General features: G+C 26.7%; 3 protein-coding genes across 3 annotated transcripts; 1 reads left to right on the forward strand and 2 right to left on the reverse strand.

Annotated features, from left to right (window-relative positions):
- Positions 1 to 3,093: 3,093 nt before the first annotated feature.
- On the forward strand, positions 3,094 to 4,061 carry LOC132947489 (ATP synthase subunit d, mitochondrial-like). The gene is given in 4 exon segments (XM_061017794.1): positions 3,094 to 3,316; positions 3,432 to 3,600; positions 3,685 to 3,747; positions 3,749 to 4,061. Coding segments are annotated over 4 exon segments (552 nt in total). The 5' UTR covers positions 3,094 to 3,194; the 3' UTR covers positions 3,947 to 4,061.
- Positions 4,062 to 8,083: 4,022 nt separating this feature from the next.
- On the reverse strand, positions 8,084 to 26,087 carry LOC132946794 (allatostatin C-like). The gene is made up of 3 exons (XM_061016871.1): positions 25,961 to 26,087; positions 12,896 to 13,125; positions 8,084 to 8,690 (listed from the first exon to the last, which is right to left on the reverse strand). The coding sequence occupies exons 2-3, from the start codon at positions 13,112 to 13,114 to the stop codon at positions 8,535 to 8,537; spliced, it is 375 nt and encodes a 124-aa protein (XP_060872854.1). The 5' UTR covers positions 13,115 to 13,125; positions 25,961 to 26,087; the 3' UTR covers positions 8,084 to 8,534.
- Positions 15,932 to 17,186, reverse strand: LOC132947519 (52 kDa repressor of the inhibitor of the protein kinase-like). The gene is made up of 2 exons (XM_061017826.1): positions 17,141 to 17,186; positions 15,932 to 16,792 (listed from the first exon to the last, which is right to left on the reverse strand). The coding sequence occupies exons 1-2, from the start codon at positions 17,184 to 17,186 to the stop codon at positions 15,981 to 15,983; spliced, it is 858 nt and encodes a 285-aa protein (XP_060873809.1). The 3' UTR covers positions 15,932 to 15,980.
- Positions 26,088 to 27,266: the final 1,179 nt, after the last annotated feature.

Below are 27,266 nucleotides of genomic sequence, written 5' to 3' on the forward strand. Positions count from 1 at the left end.
AATGGTGATACTTTGTAAGTAATTTTAATAAGATTATATTTCGTATAGTTATGGTACCTAACTATATTAATTAAATAAAATTCAGTTCTATAGCTGATACAAGATTAAGGGTCCATCAAATAAATCTTGAAGGAAAAACGTACGGTGAATACCACACACTGATGCCTCAACTCAAAAAAGACAATAAACGGTTCTATTTGTACTATCGCATGAATAGCGAATGTTTTGCAGACCAATTGCTTCATATTAATATACGATATTATACACTTGAACAGTTGAACATCAATAAACAGCAAACTTCTTTTAGAGAACCTATATCTGCAAAAGAACGTATTGTTGTAGCTCTCAGGTAATGTAAAAAATATGTTAAAATATGTACAAGTTGAGTCAGCCTTAGAGACCGTAGAAGTAATAACCACCCGTTCATACATTTTAATTTTTAAATTAGGCATTTTAGATTCTGAGCGAAGCGATGAATGTATTGATATTACAATGATGTGTGTTTGTTTTTTTTTGTGTCTGTCACCACCTTTTAGGACAGTAAAAGTGTTTGGATTTTCTTCAACGGTAACTTTTCTGATAGGAAAGTGAATCTAGTTGGTACTTTAGGGGGTCAAAAGTAAAAATTTCCCAGTAGTTTTCAAAAGCGACATGAAAAAGAAAAGAAAAATTAAGGAAAAACGGGAATTTTTACGCAAAATCTGTTTTCGAGAAAATCGATTTTGGTTTTTGGTGCAACTCTAAAACAAATGACCGTAGGTACATAAAATTTCACTGAATGTTTATATTGGCATTTTCTATATACGATAAAATGTTGAAAATAATTTGACTCTTTTTGAGCTGTTTACGGACATTGTCAGTTCTCATTTTTTTTTTTAGTTTTTTTTTCTATAAATATCAATAAAATTTTATTTGTTGGGTAGAAAAGCGTGAAAATTTTATGCAAGGCTCCTGGTATATCGTTATAATAGCAGTTGAAAAATATTAAAAATACAAAGGCACAATTTTTTTTATAAGCATTTAAAGTTCAAATTTTAACAAAATTTATCAAATTTATAATTTAATAATTATTTTTTAGTAAAAAATTTATAAAATGTTCAACTTTTATAGCTAAGGATTGAAAATTTAAAACAAGGCTCCATGTAAATAGGTTATATATAAATTACTTTATTCACAATAATATCATCAAATATACTTGGTAATATCATAGGCTGACTGACCGTTTTCGCTCAGAATCGTTTTTCTTATACAATGATATTATATCATTGAATTCAAATTTAACACCATCCATTACAGTGACCCACTTGTAACCTACCGTACAGCAGAGCTACATCCACTTACCCACCTTTTTTTAACTTGTTGATAATCTTATATTATATTGTTTATATTATGTCACTCGGTCGTTATAAACTTTAAAAACTCATGGTTGATTGTTATACTAGAAATATATAATCGGTGATAATTTTGTTTCTTTTATTTCTAAGGTATATGTTCAGGGCCGTCCTTTGAGTGGGTGGCGGCGAGGGGTGTCTAACCCCCGCCCCCCAACACTCAAGTTTTTTTAAATATTTATTCGGCAAATTTGGCACTTGGTCAAAGTTTTTGGCAATTCGGCATCGTCATTCGTCAGTATTTAATAGTATTTTTATAATAGGTAACATATTAGTACATAATGACATAATGGTAGGAAGTAGCATTGAGTATAGATACTCAATGGTATTAGGTAATAATGTAATATATATTATGTACTAATGTACTGCTAAATAAGTAATAACAACTTCATAATATTATTTATGTCATAATTACAACATGGATAAACATTATTGCTGTAAATATTTATTGGCCCGGTAGACGATAAAAATCATGCATGCAACGTTAAAAAAATATCAGAGTATATTTACGATATTTTCTAACGTACCGTTTTATCGCTGCTATGTGCGCATCTACATTTAATTACATTCGTTTAGTTTTAAACTTTACCGCACAAAGATTATCGGCGTGCCTACCGTTCACCGATCTGATAATATCGTACTGATGTGGTTTGCCTCATTTAAAAATATGAGCTCAATTTCATCGTTACCTACCGCCTACCGTATTGACGCGTATAATTTCCTACCGGTCTACCGGCTGTAGCCATTTTCCTCCTAAAACGAGATACCGTTTTCCTCCACTGTCCATTTTCCTCCAAAAAAATAAAAAATAATTCTTGACCATCTTCCTCCGCTTTCCATTTTCCTCCAATAAATAATAAATAAAATAATAAAATAGTCAATATAAATAATTTATGCATACCAAAAAAATAAAAAATATTCTTTATTAGGCTTAATCGACAGCTGATTTAGGTATAGCCGATACCAGAATGTATCAACCGAAAATGTGATCACTGCAGCCTCAATTGCCTTCCCCTTCGGGGCCTTAAATAAATTTAACATGGCCGTGGCCTATCCATATCTTTATTATCTATGTAAATTTCATAAATTTAATAGCTTATAAATTCTATAATATGGCAATCTATTATCTATAATATCATACCATCTACATTCTACCATGATTAACTAAGTTAACTAAAGGCTCGTTTTACAATCATAGTTTAAACCTCGGTTAGGCCTAACCCACTGATTTTACCAGCCGAATTCGGTGGTTTAACCTTAATTTAACGATTGTAAAACGGGCCCTAAGTTAACTAAGTTAATCATGCATTCTACAATCTACCTATCGACAATTAATTTGAATTTTCTAATTTATCACTTCAACTTATTGTACAGATTAACGATAGTTGATTTTTCTAATCCTATAAATTTTAATATTATTTTAAATGATTTTATTTTGTTTAAATATTTTATTTAATATAATATGTTCTAAAATATCTATGATATAATTATATAATTGTAATATTATTATTTAGATATTTAATTGAGGTAATATTCATCCGAACAGTTCGTATATTACAGTTATTTAGTTCTCGTGGTCGAGAGATAGTAGTCGAAAGCCGCCATAGTTATTATTGACAAATAACTTTATTTCTCTCAAAGTGTTGAAACTGATATTTCTTCAGCACAGCTGCAAATGTGATAATACAAATATATTTTACAGATAACCATTAACCATTTTCTAGTGTCACAATTAAATCTCAAAGATTCTTTTGCGAGCTCCGATTTTTGTGTTCAAATTTTCGTATTCAATTTTAATTGAAGATGGCATCCAAACGCATAGCTCAATCTTCTGTAAACTGGGCAGCAATTGCTGAACGAGTACCGGAAGCGGACAAAGCATCTTACTTGGCGTTCAAAGCCAAGTCCGATGGATATCTTCGCAAGTATGTTGAGGTCATTTAAAGGCCACACGCCCGGTGTTAAAACAATTTTTATTTACTTTAATATTTGCAATACTATTTTATGCACGGTTATTATTTGTTTAATCAATGCTTTCAGAATGTTGGCTGCCCCAGCCGAACCATTGAAAATCGATTGGGCGTCTTATAAAAATAAAATAACCGTACCTGGGTTGGTCGACAATTTTGAGAAATTGTACAGTGCAATTAAAATTCCATACCCTGAGGACAAGTACACTCCAGCTATTGATAAACATGAAAAGGAAATTGTAATTAATTTTTTTTGTTCCTTACACCATTTACAATAATAGCACAACTTAATATTTGTTAATAATATTATTTTTAATTATTAGATCAAGGGTATCGAAACATTCAAAGCCGAATCAGAAGTGATAATCAAAGAAGCTGAAAAAAAGGATTGCAGAAATCCACAGTTTGCTGCCATTCGGTCAAATGACCTATGAAGATGCTGCTTATATTCAACCAGAATTAACATTGGATTTGGAGAACAAACCATCATTCTGGCCGCATCAAGAGATTGATTACATTAATGACGAACCAGAAGAAGAAAGTCTACAAATTGAAGAACAGAAAAAAATTGATGCAGCTCATTAAATAAATAAAAAATGGTTCATAGTTTTCAGTTCTAATTTTACATCATGGTTTTTTCCATAAACACTTAGAAACATATTTATATAGGTACCTATATAAATTAATGGTTAAAATTTTAGATTTTTTTTTTCATGTTTTATTCAAAATTCTGTTAAACATTAATTTTGTAAGAACAATAGTACAATAACATTGCTTCGTACTGTATAACACTGTTGAATAAATTATAAAAAAAAAAAACATAATTTCCAATTATTACTTTATTTTTTACTCTACTGATTAAAAGTAGGTAAAATTATGGTTGATACTGATTAATAATTAAAATCTAGTATTGGATCTTGATATTCCTAATAATGCTTAAATAAATACTGATATTAATAATATTTGCCACCTCAAACATATTCTAAATGATTTTATAATTGGATAATACAATACTATGAGTTACAGTTGTTGTGGATAAAATTAATCTTGTTATATTACCTATTAAACAGTTAATATTAGTCTTAATGATATAATAACAATTAACTACCAACTGTTGCCGGTTTGGCAGGGGCGGAAAGGCTGAAAAGTCCAACTGGGCAGGTCAATTTAGGGGTCTAAATTTAAATTATAAATATGTGATATTATCGTAAATTGGCTATCTGTCCACTGTCACCTGTCATGCAGTCTATTATTTTAGTTTCGCATCCGCTAATAATATGATTATGATATCTTCTATAGTTTTATATCTTATATCACTCAGTTATCAGCTTAGTGCGTTGGCAATGAGTATATTTTGCTATTATTAGCTCTTGATATCTACCTTATTGTTATTGTACCGGCCGGCCCCGACAGCCAATACGTGTATACAGTAGCGTAAGAACTATTTTTGAATTATGGGGGGGGGGGGGTCAAAACATAAAACCCCTAACAACTATTATATATTTATTTGTGAATATAAATACATTATATTTATACATTTATATATTGAAACAAGACATAAAACATATTTACTTTATGCCTGAAGTTATATTAAAAAGTAACAATATATAAATAAAAATTACTCAATATGTTCATTATGTATTATGTTATAATAATAAATAATAAATCGATAATAATAATAGTGATTATAATATTATTACGCACATACATTCATACATTCATTGAAATGAGACCAATTTTGAATACGTAAACTTATAAATTAAACGTAATTTATGATTGTATAACCTTTAATTTTAATGAAGTAAGAGAGGGAGGTAAAAGTATACTTCCCCTCCCCTTGGATTATAACTGAGGAGTCAATTGCCCCCTCTGACCCCCCCCCCCCCCCCTTCACTGATGCCACTGCACATACACACAAATGTGCGTGGATATACTAGTTAGCCTAGTTGTAGAGTATCTTATAAACAGCTCAAGTTTAATGTATAAAATGTTATCCTAAAATTTTATCCTAAACTGATATTATATGATGTTAAGTTTTATCAAATTAATAATTGATTATTAATAACAAATTGTTAACATTTTTTTTTTACCTATCTACATTGATTTATCTTCCTCGTATTAAAGTAATAATTAAATTATTTTTCTATTTGCCCATACAAGGAATTATCATTAATTTTATATTACAAACAACAGCGTAAGCATAAATATGGCTAAAAATATTACTAATACTTCTATTTAGCCATTTAGGTATGGTTACTATATTCAAGTTAGAAAAAAATTGGGAAACTTACATGTTTTTTTTTTTATTGGGTGGGGGGGATGGGTGGTAGCGTGACAGCATCATCATATTTATGCCTATGACAAGATATTGTTATTATTATAATACTTTTGGGCCGGTATATTTCATCTCCACCTGTGCTGATATACTCCCAGTCCGCCCCTGCTGTTTGGACTTAACATTATTTATTTTAAATCTCCAATAACTTTTAAAATCTAAGAACAATTAGTCTAAATAACATTATATTGTTCTGAAGCAGATTTAGGGAAAAATGAATCAAAGGATACATCCTTATTCCTTAATAATGTGCAGTGCAATACTCCTGGTAAAATTAAAATGGGTAATTAAAACTTAAATTTGCATATCAGGAATATCGACATATAGTATAATATACTAAATGTAATAAATTAGTTATTTCCAACTTTTTGTATAAATTATATAAATGTATCAAAATGATATATTATGTTTTTGTTATAGAATCAACAAGTAGTAATATCTGTAAACGGATAACAACTACATTTGATATACAGAATTATCTGTATCAATAGTTTTTTTAAAAACATATTTTAAGTTTAAATTTGGATGAAATTAGATATTTAAATACAAATTTTAGTTATTTTGATCTAATATAAAAATATTATTTGTACTCTGTAGGTAGGTATTTGAAACTTTTAAAGTATATATTTATTCTATATTATATGTATTATATTTTATATACACATAACATTTTCTAATGCAATGTTTTCAGAAAAAAATAATTCAATGCTATAAATTACTTTAATAGCAATAATATCATAAATTATACTTTATATTATAGGCTGAACGACTGCTCAGAATCGTTTTTTATGCAATGATTATACATCATGGAATTCATTTAACACATTCATTACCACAGATATAGATCTATATATATCTGTGTCCATTACAGTGACCCACTCAACCTAAACCACTTGTCCACCTTTTTTAGATTCTGAGTAGAACGATAAATGTATTGATTTTACAATGATGGGTGTTAATTTTATTTTTATGTCTGTGTACTCAATAAGTAGTCGAAATATTGCTTCGATTTTCAACTTCAGTATCTTGTTCGCTGGTAATGTTGTTGGTGCATTGGGAAGGTCAAATTTAAAAATTCCTTATAGTTTTCAAAAGCACCGGGAAAAAACAACATAAAAATTAAGAAAAAACAAGAATTTCTATGCAAAATCGGTTTTTTAAATGAGTTCTATCAATGGATGACTACCCTTGTCATGACCGTCGTGTGTTTTTTCTACACGTTATTTATTTTTATTATTATTATTATGTACATTACTACATTATCCAATTTACTTATTGTGTTTGAAACACAGATAAGTACCTATATCAATTTTCCAGTAATAATAGAAAAAATGTTATTCATCGATTTTAGTTTAAATTTTTTTTTAAATACGATGTATATGTCATATGTGTATAATATTGTACGTATGACATGGAATATGGATACTATCATAATATATAGGTATTATATATAGGCGGATATTAATATAGAAACACCTACGCTACTATATATTACGGCGTGTATGCACCGCGATAATATCGGTGTAATATATTATATTATATAAAATACAGCCATATAGGTATAGAGTGTCCCGTAGTGTTAGGTTTATTTTTTAAGTAACATTGCGGTATAAGGTTATAATAGTATGGAAACTCTATTAATTCATCACTAAAAAATAATGATGTACGCCACGGGACGTCATTTAGTGTAGGTGTCTAGGTAAGTATAGGTGCCTACTGCCGTGCCTACAAATATTTGTACCTGCAATTTACTTATATTATATTTATATATAGGTACTTTCCAATCAATTTTTTTATCACTATCTTCATAAGATACCTATACTGACATATTTTGTTGCACTAAAAATTGACTAAAATTGATAGTACTAAAAATAGGTACTTTAGATATTGCACTATCAAAATAACGTCAAAATTTAACCTCATAATGTCAACATTTAAAGTTTTACTTTTGATTTTTACTCTCTTAAACTGTAAAAAAGTTTTAGAGTCGTTAAGAAATTAATATTTTCGGGCACCAATTTCAGATGTAAATAAAATAAATATATTTTTTATAATTCATTGTCTACCTACACAATATGTAAAAATGTACAATAACTACATGTATATACCTACATACAAATTGTGTTCAAAATAAAAATTTGAAAACTGCACTAAACACTTTTCAATTTAAACTTCTGTACTTTTCATAAGACTCATTTTTAGCTTACATATAGTCATATAGATCACTAAATCATAATGTGGAAAAAAGGTTGTAAATGCTATAAAATTCGACCCATACTTTATTCTTATATATATAGTTATAGACATCAAAGCTAATTAATTCGCACGAGGAATAGAATATAGTAGTAGACATATTATACAACAAATTAAAACGAATGTTTATTCAACTTTATTTTATTCAAACCATTTCACAGTATATTTTAAATCAACATCATAGGTAATGTATATTATGATACATATTGATACTGTAGGAAATATAAACGAACGTATATTATATTATAATATTATAAATTATTAATCATGAAAATGTAATTTGCGTAGTAGTTAGGTATATATATTATAATAGAATATTACGTAATAAAAATTATTATTATTATTATTGTTGTTATTTTTGATTTTTGCAACACGAGAATAATTTAATAATAGGTTTTTTTTAATAAACACTACAGGTATACGGGCAATAAATAACTACAGTTAATATGTTATTAGAATCGAAATAAATAGTTGAATATTAAAAAGCATTGTTTATTATTATTAATTTAAGGGCTAATATGTTGCCGTAAATGATATATAATGACGTGATATTATATATGTGGCCAATGCGCTGACACGCAAGAATTAACCGAAGCACGACACCGCGTTGAAAGCGCATTGCTTCCAATAACTTCTCTTCTTCTGCGCGCGAAACGAATCCGTCCGGGCGCGGATTCTGTTCATCATTTGTTTGGCAAACAGGTAGTCGATCAGCGCAATCTCGAGGTTTTGGTCTTCGCTCTGTAACACATGCGTGTGATATTATAATTTCCTTGTCTCTACATAGGTATTATAATATTATGTAACCATTAATCTACATGACCATCACGGGATATAATATTAATTAATGATAAATAATAGTTTTATTGTATTTCCTATACAATGCTACGTATATATACATGTCATCATCAAATAAACTGATTGTTCGCAGTAATAAGTTCAGCCTAAGTAATAACGAATTTTGAGAAAAAAAATAAAATACTTTTGTACATCTTCCCTGCAGCAAAACGTATTTAGAAACAGAATATAGAATTTGACGTGTACATATTTAATACTACATAATATGGTTAGTATGATATTATTATTTTGTTATTTTTTAAAAAATGTCTTATATTCGTATTATCTGTCGACGACGACGAGCTCTGAATTCAACATTTTTCAGCACATATATTACATATTATTATTGTATATTATATTTATATTTATATTTAGGTTCGCAGGAACGGTTTAATTCATACACGCAAATACAGTATAATATTATTGTAACAGCTTTAAAGGAAAATGTAGGTACAGCACTACATAATATATTATTACATTATTGTCGAAAACTTTTCTTTGTCGAGATATAGTTAGGAGAGGCTTACACATTTTGCCATTTGCATACACTGAGAGAGATATATCGAATAGAATTATGGGCAATTATAGCAGTGAAGACAGTTTAAGTACATTTGCAACAGCAGACCCTGGCAGAAAAATTATCGTTGTTAGATACCTATATTAAATTATTTTCTACAGATAATATCAATTACCTAGGTACTTTGTTTTTACATTTTTTTTATTATTTCCGTTTTAGAGCTAATTAATAGTTTTTATGGATATCAAGTGTATAAACTATAAAGCTCCTAAGGGCCTGCTTGCATTCATTTTTATTGAGACTTAATTCCCACCCCCAGAATTATGAGCCATAAGTTACCGCAATGTATTTGAAATTCGTAGACACTAATTTTACATTCTTACCTTCATGAATGTGAAATTATTTTTTTCTTGTATATATAAGTTAATTTTTTTAATATATATGTATTATGTATTTTGTAAACAGCTAGTTTATTGCGAATAAAAATGTAATCATTTAATTATTTATATACTATACGCGGTACGCCTATATTTAAACAGTTAAGAGCACGCTGGATCTGAAAACTAAAGTAGGTAATTATTATTGTTATCTATGTAATTTAAATAAATGTTCAACCATGGCAAATTAATCATTTTTTTAATAAATATTATTATAAAAAAAATATCAAACGTAAGACTACTTATCAGTTTGATAAACTGCTTTTGTAAATAGCATCCGTAAGCCATTGTTTAAAAATTAAAACTTTCAACTTGCTTCTACGATTATTATTTTTAAAAAAAGGTATAATAGGCGTATTACAACACTAAAACAAAATCGATGTCATTAAAAGCCGCGGTGTTAATAATCTGTTAGGTAAGTTAACCATCAAGAAAAGTACCTATTGAAAATTTCCAATTATTAACATCAAATTACAAACTAGATCAAAAATACTACCAAAAACTACACTAACGATGGTGATTGAAATTCTCTGCTTCAAAACGTGATGTCGGACATAAATAATAAGACAGCAATGATCTCACATCATTATAAAAATAATATTAATAAATAAATAACATTCTTCTCTAGTTCTCTCCGAACAAAAATTTAAATACGTAAAAAAACTTATACGGTGAATTATCACAAATATTGACCAATTCAAAAAAATGATAATTTAAATATTTTTATATTTTTTTAATAATAATATATGTTATGAAATCTTAACATATGGATTATCGGGCGAAGCGAGTACCTACATTTTTTTAAAATTTAAATAACTACTAATTTTAGAATGTTAACCCTTCCAATAATTTGGACTCGATTTCCATCAATGTTTCATTATGACCTCTTTGATTTTATAATATAATATTATTCTATATTAGGTAAAGCAATTGAGATTATCCCGACATCCTTTAATCTGATCAACACTCTCAAATTGCTCATGAATTACAGATGAATAACTAATGTTTAGAAACAAAAACCGAGTAAAACAGACATCAAAGGATAAAAAATAATAATAGTGTAATAATTATAGGTCGAGTAAAAACAATTATTTCTTTGAATTCTGAAAGAAACGGACTTCATTTTCACAGGAAAAATATAATTTCATCATTGTAATATGATATTATATATACGCTTTAGCGAGTTTAGCATAAATATAGATATCTATTGGAATATATTGTATAGAAAACATGATAGAAAAAGGGCACATAAATGTAATAAATTAAATATAAAAATATAAACCTAGTGATATCTAATTTTAGTTAGGAATTAATTGTGATGAAGTTTGTTGGGTCAGGTAGTGACGTAGATATAGTGTACGAGCACTAAAAGACGTTAAATGTATAGAGAATATTCATCATCCATTCTTATATTTTTAATTAAAAAAATTGTCTTCATTTATTTTTAATTAGAAAAAATCTTGTAGAAGTGTATCTATGTGGGACATCACGGACATGTCCGCAGAGAATCTGCAGAGGACGGACGTTATATTGTATTGTACCTATATATTTGTACAGCCACAGAAAGGTGTACAAGGCCTAAGTATTGATCTGATGATAAGTCTGAAGTTAGATTAAATGATGTATACAAATAATATATATTTATGATGTAAATAAGTGTAATATAACAGATGACGAGGAGGATAAGATGGAAATCAACACGTCTTAATGAACTTCTTATTTATATAGTCAAACGTTGTATACGGTAAACCTTGCGTAGATGTAGGCATACAACATTTTTAATTTAAAAAAAAAATTATAGTTAAGGTATGTTTATGGTATTTTTTCGAACTCCAAATAGGTTCTACATGTCAAAATGTCTAAGTGAAATACTTCTCAAGTCAGGGTCATTAAACTTTGGACCTATATAATATCATGCAACAAAAAAATCAAAAAAGCTATCTAGGTATCTAATATCTATAACAGCTATTACCGATATTACCTAATGTACACACATATTTTATTCGTCGCTGTTTAAACATAATGGGTTACCTACATGTATGATAGAAATTTAAATGTATATACCTACCTAGGTATATTATTATTCACAAATACGTTGTTTCTACGTTTTAAGACATACCTACTGTTATGTTAATATTGTATATCTAATAATAGATTTTCCACTGTCCTGTAGTCGTACATAATATACTTGTACCGATTTTCGCATAATATTATACACTTTTCGTTAAAATATTCTAACATAACAATATTATCACAATATTACATATTATTATCAAGTCCATACCAGTGCACAATAAACATATTATGTATTCTGTACTTTTGTTGTTTTGTCAAAGGTTTTTATGTGCAGGCTACATAATATTATACGAGTAGCCTATACCAATTATTTTGAGCGTTAATTTTGAACATTTATCTATATTGGCCCCTTAATTATTATGAAAAGCTGTTCACAAATATTCCACCATACCTATAATAGTCGAAGAAATATAATACGTGTGCCTATCGGGTTCATGATATTATAACTTATAACAAAAGGATAAATTAATATTTCGGTATGTATATTGTATACCTACAAAATATTATGCCTATGCATAAAACTTTTGGAGCACAAATATTAATATTCTAATGGTTTTTTTTATTATTATTTTTTGATATTTGATCCCTTTTATTTTAATGAAAAGTTAATATATTGCTTTACGAAGGTAAATATTGCTATACATATTTCCGTACATAAATTAGTCATATATTTAAACACAACTAAACGTATTGTTTTTCGTTTATACAGTACTTTTATGTTAATTGATAATTATGATTATACTATTTTATTATTTACAAATTATTAGATTACAATTTTCAAATTACTCACGTTATAAAAAAGAGCGACACAAAAAATAAAGATTTTTCTGTTATTTTTTACGTAAATCAGATTTTTAATTAATGTCTATCTGTGTCTGTAGTAACATTGAATATCGATATATTTGTGATAAATTGATTGAAATCGTTAGTCCATTACACTGCGTTTTATATTATGCATTTAAAATATAGTACCTACCTAACACTAAAGATCGTAACGGGTTTTGTGAACTTTTTAATATCCTGTTAAAAGTGAATAAGGTGATATTAAACGATGCACAATTATTTATCAAATTAAAAACCTTAGTTTTTATGGTAAAATCATCGATAGCTGGTTCTTCAATGTCGCGGAAAACATCCTTGTCACTCATTGACATTATTTCAGGAGAGTTTTCTCCAAGTTCTCTTTGCAGTACTCTCTGGTCTATGACGTTTCCTGTCGTTAATATTGGCAATAACACAGTTAAGACCGTAAGTGTCAAAATTATTCCATAAGAAAGGAATCCCATCTGTGTGGCCATTTTAAATATTCCTGAAAACCATTTTATGATTACTGATTAGTTAGAAAATGTTTAATGTAAAATCAATATACATACAGTCAATTTTACCGTATAATGAAAAATTACACAGTCAAATTGAATAATTAATAAATAATAAAAAAATGAATAAAAAATATCATAATATAAAAGTTAAATAACTTAATTATTATAATAGTATAGGCCACGAATTAAGATATTAATTCGTGATTTGAACCAAGGGTTATTGGTTATTATAGTTACACAGATTAAATTATTTATTAAATTATAAATATTAATTATAATTATATTTATTTCTAATGCGTAAGTAGTAAAAAAAAGTAGTAGGTACTAGATAGTAAAAAAAAAATAATTATTAATTATTTTTCATACAAAGAAATAGAAATACATGTAAACAATTTGTTAGACAGGTTTGAGTATTGTGTGAGTATAAGTTTCTACTCAAGTGGTACCTACCACTTTAAGAAAAATAACTATAATTCAAATTTCTATTAATTTGCAAAATGTTACTTTTAATCTTAATAAGGTGTGTATTATTTATAATAACAATAAAAAAATCTTATATTACTTGTATACCTAACCGAACAGCATTACCTACTATACCCACCTATGTGACAAATGTTTAGCTACCACTTACTATTTTCTGTAACTTAAAATCCGATGTAAATTCTGGATTATAGTAATAAACAGAAATGTGTTTAATCATGTATAATATGTTTCTGTTATACATATTTAATCAACTTGGTACTAATTAAAATTAAATTAACCAAACAATTGGCTGAAATGGCGCTCTAATATAGCCAATGGAAGAAAAATGATTTATAATAGGTATATAATTTTAATAATAATTATTAACAATATACTTTGTAATAAAATTTGTTCGATACCTATACTATATGAGACATGAGTGTATTGGCTATAAGATTAAATTACCGATAGTAATTAATTTTATTTATAATGATAGTTATGCATAATATCTTAGATCACCCTTTTATCATTAATTTAACTTTCAAGTATACACAATTACATGTTGTACAAGCATAATGTTTTGATGCACTGAAAATAATAAAAATAATAAATTTTTTTTTAAAATAGTAGGTAATAATATAAGTTATACCTAACAATATTGTATTAGCTATTAAATTATAGCATATTTTTTTAAATCGTAAAAAATTAAATAGAAAAAAAACATTATTGATTCTCATTAATTTTAATATTTAATACTAAATTAGATTAATTATTTAATTATATTTTTTTTTTAAATAATTTTTATTATTCTGTTATAGCAACAATGGCGTTGTGAATTGTAATGCAAGTTCAGCTGCAGTTAAGTTTGGTATTCAGTTAAATTTTTAAATATAAACACGTCCAATCATTCTAAATAATTAAAAGAAACGTTCGTTGTATTTTAAACTGTAAACACACCACACGAGCGATTAGCGAATATCAATGCAGCTCGAGAATAATAATTTGCATTAATCTCTACTCCAAAACACCCCGTGTAGGATATACCTATATAATATGATATATTATACACTAAAACAAGTAATTCTCAATAACATTACCGAGTTCATTAAATCCATTTTTTTTCAACTTGCATATTAAATATTTAATTTCCTTACATGCTTACGCATACGTAATTAAAGAGTATTAATCTCTACATAGTAGAAAAATAAACGGTTGAGGGATTCGACCTTTGTCCATTAATTAAATATTCGTATCCATACGACGTGCCGGGGAAAACGAATACGAAATATATTTGAGATTTCCCTAAATCTAGATTAAAATATTAACTGCAAATTTTATAAAACATCCTTTTAATTTTTGAACAGTTCTCGTTGTCACATTGCATATATTACATTGTAATCCCTTGTACGCCAAAGGCATACATTAATGGGATTACCGATATTCCTGTATGGCAAACATATTCTTTAATACCAATTTGAACGTCACTTTTAATGATGATTATTACAATTTTGTAATAGCATCCTCCATTGGATTCTTGGTAGAAATAATGAAGCCATATATATACGTGTTGGTGTTTTAATGATGTTTTTTTCCTCCGACTGAAATTCGTTTCGCTGTTAACAGGTTAACCGCTATAGAAACATAATATACCTCCCTGCCATAGCACGCAGCGGCGCCGTGCCATTAAAATTATTAAAAAAAATTAAAAGGGTTCTAGCTCAAGACCAGAATCATAATTCTAAATTATCGAGTTTTTAATATTCCGTTGTGCAGTTTATATAATTAAGAAAATCCTCACCATAGCGGCCACATGGAATAATACTCTATAAACTCAAATCGTGTAAATGTGTAAATGATAATATACATTTAAAAAAATCTTCCATGTAAGTAAACTTTTTAATTTTTATGGTCCGATAGGTTCGTATAAAAACCCAGTAACCAACACCCGTAATAAACACTTTATAATCTGTGCTCCGTGGTACCTATCACCTAAATAATGATCAAAAAAGGTGCAGTGAACTGTTGATAAACCGATAAAAAGGGCTCTGAGAAATTCGTATGACTGATCAATTGTTTCAATCGATGAAAAGTTATAAATACCTATCAAAAGTTTTCATGAAAATAATTGAGAGTGTAAAAAATATCGATTTGCTTGGTAAAATAAAATTACAACTGCAGACATCTTTTACTTTTACGATACCTACATTTTGTATAATAACTTTTATTTTATTATATACAATTATGTACCACACATCAACGCAGTGCCGTACCCAGGATTTGTTTTCGGGGGGGGCTTTAACATACTTAACTTTATAGGAAAAAATTTAAAACATATAATATATACACATAGTTTTTAATGTATTATGCATTCATTATTAAATTGTCACAATTTAAAATCTAAACGCCTTTCCTTTTTAGACGCAAACATATTTAAAATAGCATCTGTGTCAATTTGTATGTCTCTGTGGATATTCATAAGAGCTAATCCGTTTAATCTTGCCTCACCGGTAGAGTTTCTTAAATAGGTCTTGATTCTTTTTAAAGAAGAAAAACTTCTTTCAACCGATGCCGTTGATACAGGCAAAATAGCAAGAAGTTTTAATAAAATATTTATATGTGGGAATAAATCTTCGGGGCATTTTGATAATGTGTCTAATGCATTTTTTGGTAAATTATTTTCTTCATTAGACCATTTTTGCTTCCAAAATTCAAATTCATTTTTTAATAAGTCCATGTGAATGTTTTGGTTATTAGATCTTAAATCTTCTTCATAAAAATCAATAGCTGGCTGTATATCACTAAATGATAAATTACCAATTTTGCTTGGTAATAAAGAAGATAAAGAAATAAAAATATTAGAGTTCATTTTAAAACGTTCATTAAATGATGCTAAAATATCATCTAAATATGGATAATATAATGATTGTCTGTAGTAAGAGACATGGTCATTATTGAGTATGGCATAATTTTCTCGATGTTTTTGAGTCCCGACTACTCTTGGTATGGTTGGTGATGTACCAACTTCTTTTGCGATTTCACAAGCACGATGAAATATAGAAAAAAAAGTTTCTTCCGTCCGTAAATCTTGTAATTTTTGAATTGTCAATTCTACAGATTCTATTGCAATGGATAAATCAATATTTTCTGTTTGAAGATATTTTGAAATAAAATAAGTTATTCCAAGGACCTTTTTCTCTTAGGTTCATTTTCGTTTTCATTCATTTTATAAACTAATAAAACTGACACACTTCACTAAATATAATATAAAGTAAAAACTAAAAAGCAAAAAGCCACAAATTGATGTTGATAATTAATGATAGTAGGTATATTGGAGTATTGCATTATTTTATGATGGTATCACCACGTATCACCACAGATTATATTATAAAACAATTTGTGATATCACGAATAAGATTATTGTTATCAATATATTATCATGGGGCGCGTATAGCGCGGTAACGCGAGCGGAGTGAGTAAGACGTGGTGATAAGACTACCGCGTCACCACAACCATAATATACTAAAAGGTCGTCAACATTATTACTATGACATGAACGATAATATGATATTGTTCTGTGATATGAACCCATTACGCATAACGCATTACTAAAAAAATATTTTTCCTGAGATTTCGGGGGGGGCTTAAGCCCAAAAGCCCACCCCCTGGATACGGCACTGCATCAACGCATTATATTTTATTGAATAATTAATTGATCTTTTTCACTGTGTTGTTTAGTGTTATAATCTATTTATATGTCAAAACAGTTATTACTTATTTGTACTACCTATGTTTTAGTTTTCAGTTGTGTACCAATAATATATAGCTTTATAGTTATTTCTACAAAAATAAGAGTTAATAATACAAATAAATATTACTGTCTATTATTTTAAAAGTTGATTCTATTAATTAAAAATAAATTATAAATTGTGATATTTATTATTCTAGAATTTAAATCATTATTGCAGACTTATTTTATAAAATAAAATTACTTATTGTTCTGAAATTAATGACATAGTAAAGTTTAGTTGTTAATTTATTTCATTTTAATCGTAAATTCCAGAAAACTCATCATTAATTAACTTGAGTCAAATTTAATATTTATTTAATTTGTGTATCCCTAATTTTTTTTAAACAAAAATGTTAGTATTTTATTGAAGCCAATACTAAGAATAGTGTATATAGGCCATAGGACCTATAAAGTTTATGAAGTTATACAAGTGTAAAACTTTAAAATATTATAATTGTCTTTACTGAAATATTAGAGCAATTTAAAATTTAAATGACTTTTTGTAAAGTATTAATAATATGAATATAGTTACTCTTATAAAAATGTTACTAAATGTACAGGGTGATTCACCAAGAATGCACACTCACACTTTTTTCTTTAATAACGCATTTATTCAAATTCTGATTTTTAAAAAAAATTTTGTACAGACGATATTTTCAAATATTTATATTTTTTATGCCAATAAGCAATGTCCTGCTGTGACAATACGAACATTTTTTTTTCATATGATGATTACCTTTTTTACTGTAAATTATTAAGTAGATTATTTTTTGGAAAATGTAAATGTATATAAATCAAAAAGTTAATAAATTATTAAACTTAATTTAATAAGGATAAGAGTTTATGATAATAAGCTTAAATATATAAATGCTACGATAAAAATTATAGTAAATAATAATATATTAGCATTTTATAAAGGCATAGTTTGTAAAAATATTCTAACAAAATATTACATATATTTTATATTGAATTTAAAATCAATATTATTATTTTAGGTAGGTAGGGACATACAATTTAATAACTTATTACTTAGAAACTATTCGTTCGGATTTTGAATTTATATTCATTAAAAAAAAAAAAAACATTAATTTTATTAATTTTATTAACCACTGACAATTAAAACTGCAGGAAATTCTATAAAATGGCATAAAATCTCTAAGCATAATATGCAAAATATGGGTAGTAAATAAATCCAAAAATCAGAATTTAAATAACAGCATAATTAAAGGATAAAAGATGGGTGAATATGCTTGGGGAATCACACCGTAGGTTATATATTGAAATATAAGATTGTTTATTCAATTTGTTTGTTTAAAAAAAAGGATTAAACGAACATTAGGGTTCCAAATGATTAAATTAATACACGCCAATTATATGCCACTTATATCACTATTGTGTATCATTTAAAATGTACTGTATGAATTCGGAATTGTGATGAATGATTTAAAAGAAAGATTAATATTAAATGCATTCTTTTAGCAAAAGGTGATATGCTGAAATAGAATGTCTTATCGTTTAACATAGTCATTATTTAAATATGAACTAAAATAAGAGTATCAGGTACTCGGGTACCTTATTAAATTTGCAAGATTTCATAAACACAAAAACACTCAATGAATTCTTTTTTTATATAAAATTGAAGAACTGTAGTCCATCGTCCACGTTTTTAAAAATGGATTAAAAATCTTTAATATTATAAGAAAATGTATCGGGCAAGCATAATAGCTGCAATATATAGGATATAATATAAGATGTTATTTTGAATACAATGATATGTAGCAACATTTATAATATACACTAAGAAAAATGTAGGCATTGAGGAGGTATAAATTATGATAAAAACAAAATGGTAGTTTAAATCATGGTCCATTTTATACTATTATATATTATTATTGTTATCTATTTTTATAATATTGCTAAATTGCTTCGTATACATTTTAAAATATATTAATAAAAATGTATTAAAGTAATTAAAAAAATTAATTCACTCGACATTGTAATTTTTTTGTATATATTATTAAAGTTAATTTAGGATTAGCAGAAATCTCATTAGAAGTTCGGTTTTGTCTGTTTTTATAAATGTCACTTGCCAATATAAGATTCCGCTACTCTATTATATGAACATTCATTGTAGTATTCAACGTAGGCAATAATGAAACCAACCTTAAAAGAATAAGACATAGATTTAGATTTAATAATGTTAGAGTACTAAGAGGATGCTATTCATTGTTGTTTTTGTTTCTCTTTCTAGTTAAGTGAAGAAATAACGGTCGGCAAGTCCAAAGCAAGGGATTTAAATCGGTATTATTCAATATTTGTTGAAATAATTTATATGAGTCATAAAGCTATTATGAAATATTATTTGTTAATATAATGAAAAATGAGTTCATTAAATAATTCGATAAGTGATGATATCTAATTTAAATCGAACAATATTTAATAAAACATCGTATTATCTACAATGTATTTTATTTTTAAAATTCAGTTTTAAACCTAATCTTATGAAAAATGTAATTTTAAATGCAATAAAATAAAACTCGATTACTTATGTAGAAATAATAATAAATCCATCTGTTAAACCATGTAGACAATGTATTCACCTTTTTGAATTTAATTTTGAGTTGATTTACAAATTCATATGTGTATGATTATTATAATACGACTATACGAGTATGTGCGTTTATATATTATTATGTATTTCCAAAAATTCTGAATGATACCATTAGGTTTTTCTTATATTTCTCTCCATTCATGTATATTAAATATGCTAATGCTTTATTTCATGATTATTTTCACTTATTGCACTCAACAGTGAGAATTGTAAAAAAATCTCGCGTAAAATAGAAAGGTGGGTACTACCTACCTATTATCTAAAAAAAGTAGACATACTTTAAAAAATGATTACTGTAGCGCCTACTGTTTTTGATTAAGGCCTGCAATATACCAGGACTGAAGTCCTACAGAAGTCCTCGACCTTTTTCAACTATATGGTGATTGCTATACGCACTTAAAATTTCAAGTTTCTATAGTGATCGACCCCAATTTGTTTTTTAAAAATATTTAACAGTGTATTTTTTGTGAAGATCAATATAATCATACACTTGTCTATAATATTATATACTCGCATTTATACTATAATATTATTATGAATAATTATAGCAATCAAGTTATGTATAACTGTATAAGAGGCATTTGAAAAATATCGCTGAAATACTGCAGCACGATTATATAAGGTTGCACAACGCGGCGGACCACCACGTAACAATTTTCCGTTGATTCAATAATTTTCAAAAAAGTATTTTTTTTTTTTTTTGGATATAGGTCCAGATTATAAACGCAATAGACCGATGACGGTATATATTTTGAAAACATTTTATTGCGATCGACCTTTAATCGTTAAACAAATCTACTGGTCGGGACTCGGGTACCCTATAGATTCATAGGGTCTATAATGTAATATGAAACTACTATAAATGTTATACTGTCTATAAATGTTTTGGTTTGGCGGAGCGTGATTTTTCTGCGTTACGTTCGTGTGAGAGTGTGACAAAGGTATTTATTATTGTGTGACGTACACTCGTCCGCAGACAATATAAATATCGATTTTTTGTAAAAAAAAAAAAAAAGTTTCATTGTGGTTTAGCACTTTCTGCCAATTTATAATGATGGAAAAACAATTATTCTATATTATAGTTAATTCGGCGCAATAATATTGATATTGTACAGTACGACGACGGTGAATTGTTTAGGTAAGTGGATTTGATTTTGCTTTAATCAATATACTTTTGAACGTTAAAAAAATTGGTAATGTTAGACCACCGTGTTTGGCTATAAAAATATGAAAATAACATCATTCTATATTATATAGTATCATATTTTTACAATCAATTAATTGTCAACGAAACGATTAGAAAAATTAAATTTTTTTTTTTTACAAATTAATCATTATCATTTTTATTTTTTATTCGACATAAGTACTAAGAATACCAATACGGCAATACCATGTACCAATATAGGTGCCTATTATTATTTAAATTTAAAGTACTGGTTAAAATGTTTGATTTCATTTAATATTATTTTATAAGTTCTCTGGATGGCTCAAAAAATAATGTTTTATATATTATATTACAAGTTATTTCAGTGTGTTTTCAATATTTCAATGTCAAATATTTTTTTTACTAACGTGTTCTAAGTGTTCCAAAATCTACTCGGATATTAAACTTGAAAATTGTTCATTTGAAATAACTAATAAAATAAGTATAAACTATTTTGACGCAAAACTTAGGTGCCTAAACATGTTATTATACAATACATTCCACAACGAACAACAACAGACTACACAATATGAATATTCTATATACATATTTCGATAAATTACGTATAGTAAACTATGTAATATCTTTATTTTATGTTGGAACATCTATTGAAAACTCAATAGTTAATTGTTATCTATATTATTGTAAATAAATGATACTTACTGATTCAAAGTTCAAAACAATAGTTATTAAAAATATCAACCTAATTGGTTGAATAAAGAAAGATAATGTAAGTATAATACAAAACATATATAAAAAAACATTATTAAAATGAAATTTGATAGTCGATTTTTAAACTTTATTTTTAATTTAATAAACAGTTGAATAGAGTTTTTTCAGGTCATTAAAATGTTACAGACTTGTTTTACAATAAGGTCTTGTTTCAAATAATAAAGTTTCCAATTTCTTATACAAATTAGTAATTGTTTATTTTGGTTTAAAAATAAAATTGTCTTATAATTATTAATTTGTTGTATTTGTTGAAGCTGAAAAACTTATAAGAATTATTCATTCTAATAAACGAAAATTAAATGCTACCTATTATTTAAAAACTTTTTTTGAAGTTAAAATAAAATAAAGTATTCAATGAATAATAGATAATAATATAGTGAACTGGAGTTACAATTTTGTTGCGGTGTTGATTTTATTGGTAGGTATTTTATATGCTTATATAGAAGAAGAATAATTATATAATTAACAATATAATAATTAACTAGGTGTAGGTCTAATAATTAATCACTGTAATCGTTGACCATACATTTTCCTAATATGTGAAAATTAAACTGTCCTATTTCAAAAACAAAAAAATAGAAATATATTAAATTATTAAAATAAAGTTTATTGTTTTAATCATTACATTTTTAATACATTTGTAATATTAATTTAAAACTCTAAGTATGACTCATCTATAAAAAATCTAATTAAGTTACTATAATATGCGACATTAGTACATAACTATATATTTTTTAGTATGTAACTTAACGCCTACGTTTTTGCACAAGTAATTTTTTTAATTTATTCTGCGATGGTTAACCAAATGTAATTATATTTTTGTATTTCTCTTTGAAATTTAACTTAAAAGAGTATTTTTTATCACATGTTCTTTAAAAATGTGTTCCTTTAATTTTTAAAAATGATTCAGAGATGGATTTAATGATGAGAAAATATATGTGAGATTTAATATATACCTATAGTCTATTTTTGATTGGATTTATTTAATAAATGTATTTATACCAAAATACATTGCAATAATAATATTGTCAATTATTTTTTAATTCGATTTGGTAAAATATAATATGCTTTTAAACGATTTTAATTAAAATAATAATTCATGAAATTTAGCATAACATTTATGACTTTACGACTTCATTGTTACATTTTTCGTGTATACAAAGACTATAGGAAAATTTTGCAAGAACTCCTTCTACTAGAAAAAAGAATATAGGTAGGTACACAGATGAAAGACCAACCAAAATGAATGTGAACATATTCATGCGGCATGTTCGTTCCGCTCAAAAGCTAAACAACAAATTTCCATAAATCCTATGAATACAAATTCCCATCGTATTATAATATAATATATTATTAAACACCTTTTATCAGTATATTCAGGTACCTAATACTTCTTTAAAATTGTTCATTTTTTTTTTATTTTATCGTGACGTTGTATTTGATGGAATAGATAGAAATTATTTCGAAGGGTATAATTTTAGAATGAACTGAAATATGTTGGTGGTATACATGCATGTACGGTCTATTGAGACTATATAAAAATAAGTTCCCCAAGGTATATTGTATCAAGCATAGGATGTTCAACAAATGTCTATAGCCGCTGGATACACTAATACGTTTATACGATGCGGACCCGGGACCGTCAATTATAGTTTCCATCATAGCAAAAACTATTTTCTACAAATTTTCGAAAAACAAACCGGCATAAACTCTCGTTACTCTAACAAAGCGTGTCATCGTTAAAAATCGGAAAGAAAATTTCGTAGGAGTTCGCTGATCAGTGTCGAGTAAAACATAAAAACCAATTTGTAATAATCTGATTTCACGAGCTGTCTAATATAATATTATCATAAATAAATTTAAGTATGACGCTCTACCTATAGATACCTATACCTCTCTCTGACTTTCTGAGAGATCAATATAATAAGTGCCTATATTATGCAAATTTATTGTTTTGTTTCTTTATTGTTTACCTAATAAGTAATAACTTTGTAAATTGTTTTTTTTATTAATTACTTGCTACAGCTTACGAATACTTAATTAAGTATAATATAATAATTATTACCAATATATATTTACGATTACTGAAGTGTTTTAAGTGTTAGAAAGAAAACTCTAACAGTCTAACCATTCATTATAGCATGGAGTATTTAGTTAGTTTAATCTTAAGGACTCTGGTCGAATTTCAAGAACCGTGGATAGAAATTATATAATATGATATTCTAAAAAAGTAGAATTTGAGCGTTCATGAACCGTTTTTTGTGGCCTATACTTATACAATTAAATTTGTACTTCCATGACATTAGCCATTAAGTACCTACTAGATTTTGAATAGTTTTGTGTTTCTCTGTACCTATTGATTTAATAACCAGTAAAGTAAAATAATAATACAAATCAAAATCAAAATATCATAAATAATACAAAAAAATTATTATCTTACAATAATGTATTGTACGATTTTAAGAACAACATTTCCATTTTAAATTTGAACAATATAATATATACATATTAAATGTGTACACTTGAATAGGTACATTTTATCATGCAACAATTGATAATAAAGATAAATTTAATAATAATTAATAACTACAAGAAATCATTGAAATATAAATTTCACATAAAGCTGTAATAATGTTTATTCATAAGTCAATACAGAAAATGAATTAATTAAGTTGTTTCTAACTTGATGATATTATTACATAATATTATTCACAGAACCAAAGAGTTTATTTAGGATCGTTATAATATTGTTTTAATGTTATCATATAATTGTCGACACTAAAATAAGTTGATACAAGTTTAATTTATGCATGCAATAATAGAATTCTTGTATAGAATATATATATTTTTTTTAAACAAAGTTTATACTGAAATCTATAAGAAACATGCCTAAAGCCTATTTACGGCTTTACATATTATCACGTAGAGGGACATGATTGTTTTTAAGCAATATTAAAACATAAAAGTCAAAAAAATATCATTATTTATTAAGAACCATGATTTTTATAATTCTATGATATAATATATAGTATTATAGATGTCAATGGTGTTAGTGCTAAGTATACAAATAAGCAATTTAGTCAGGGGTTTGTTGATTACCTGGGTCCAGTCATGTACTCATTGCCTTTGAATATATATAAAAATATAATATTTGATCATTTCACTTTAAAGATTTATAATATTAAGTACATTAAAATAGAACTGTTAATACTTGGTTATTAAGTGAATTTGTGTAAATAAAAATGTTATCGTGTAGCTTGAACAGATAGTTATGTATAAAATTTAGTTTAGTGATATATGTCAACGTTTTGTAACTCATATTTAGCCCACCACAAGCTTTGCTTTCTGGGTTGAATTAATCAAGCTGTTAAATTGTCATATGTGTAATAATATATTGTAATGTATAATTTGATCTAATAAGTAATAAATAAAAAATATAATAGATGAGTCCAATTGTAACACGCATAACTGGCCTATTCGTTTACAAAATACTGGTTTGATATGCATAGGTGTGTTTTGTGTATACCTATAGTTTCGTATTATAAGTGGTTTTTTTTTAATTGTACCGAAAACTTATTATATAAACGATTTTGAATTTTAGCTTTAAAAATTAATTAGCATAATTGTAATCTACTAATTATGAACACATACTAGCTGTATGGGTTTAAATATTAACTATAATATATAATTATATTGGTTTGAAAAAAATAAAAAATTACTAATTAACTGAAACGAGATCATGTAATATTTAAAAACCACGAATATGGTTTATATCGATCATTTTATGTCACTATCAAATAATTAAATATATTTGTTTTTGTTTAATATTAACTAAAATTGAAAATATAATATTATGTATTATAATATTGTCGGTATAGATATTACCTACGTGTAAAAATGAATACCAACAAAATAATTGGTAAGTAATAATAAGTAAAAATAAAATAACGTTGCTAAATACTTAATGTATTCATCGTCGTATTAATAATATTGTATAGCTATTATAATATACTTGTGCAGCGTACGTACCTTTTATGGATAGTCGGCGGCCGAGTTTAGTGTAAAAGTAAAACAAAATGAGTAGATGAGACGTTTTATAAGCACCAAACGGGCGCGGAACCTAATAGGGGTGTCGCGCATGTTCTTCAAGCTAAACACTACCTACCGACTGAAATACGCCTTTTTCAATTTGCCCCACACAACAATATATAATATTATGCAATATGTACGGAATTGTGTAAGTTTCTGTTATTATTTATCAATTTGCCAAACACAAATGCTATCCACTGTATATTGTAAAGGCATTGACAACGTTAATTTAACTAATCCATTATTGTAAATACATTTTCCAGTATTGTCGGTTGAAAATAATTCTCAAGACAAATGTATAGGCTTCAGATATTAATAAATAATAAAATATAAATTAAACGCCTTTCACACATACCTACATACGTTAACAAAATTATCATAGTATCAAAAAATAGTTTGAAATTTATGGAAAACTAATAAAAATACATGGTCTTTTTAAGATTAATTAATTTATCTACATTTTTCTTATTCTAATTCTATTTCTAAATTATTTATTATTAAATATTCATATAAATTAAAAATGTACAAGCAATAATTTTAAATTAAATATGTTGCTTGATTTCTTCATAATTTATCACCTTTTATTTGAGTCGATATTCTTCACTATTTATCATACCAATGTTTAATATTCTTTATAGAATATTTTGTAATTTTAATATCTTATGTAATTATGTGACACAAAAACATTAATTTACAATTGAGAAATATCTCATATAGTCATATTTTCGTGATTTGCACACTCTTCAATGTTAGTAAATTATACTATTTGAAAATAAAATTTAAAATTAATTAGTTTTTTAAACTTTAAGTATAATAGGTAGTACTAGGTTATCAGTTGACTTACGATTTGGCTATCACTTAAATCATAACACAATTCATCGAATCCATTGAATAACTGTTAAAATAGCCTCTCTTGCGAAAAAAAAATGTTGTCCTAGGTACCATGTTCTGTCCAGCTTTTAATCGGTATTCAGCACGATAAAAGCTACATTATATTACCTTATCTACTAAACTGAAGTGTTTTGTACCTTTTCATTTAATCTATTTGTAAAATCATTCATTGAAAATAAATCTTGTTAGTTGTATATAACTATTTACCAATAAAAAATAAAAACTCTTATCTCTATCGTCCAATGAAATCCCGAATTCATAATAAAATTACGTTTCTATAATACCTATATTATACTTAAAATGCGCACAACCAACGACGACAATCAACACTTTACCTGGCACTACCTACATTTTG

This window comes from Metopolophium dirhodum, chromosome 6 (genome assembly GCF_019925205.1).
Source record: "Metopolophium dirhodum isolate CAU chromosome 6, ASM1992520v1, whole genome shotgun sequence".
Lineage (NCBI taxonomy): Eukaryota > Metazoa > Arthropoda > Insecta > Hemiptera > Aphididae > Metopolophium > Metopolophium dirhodum.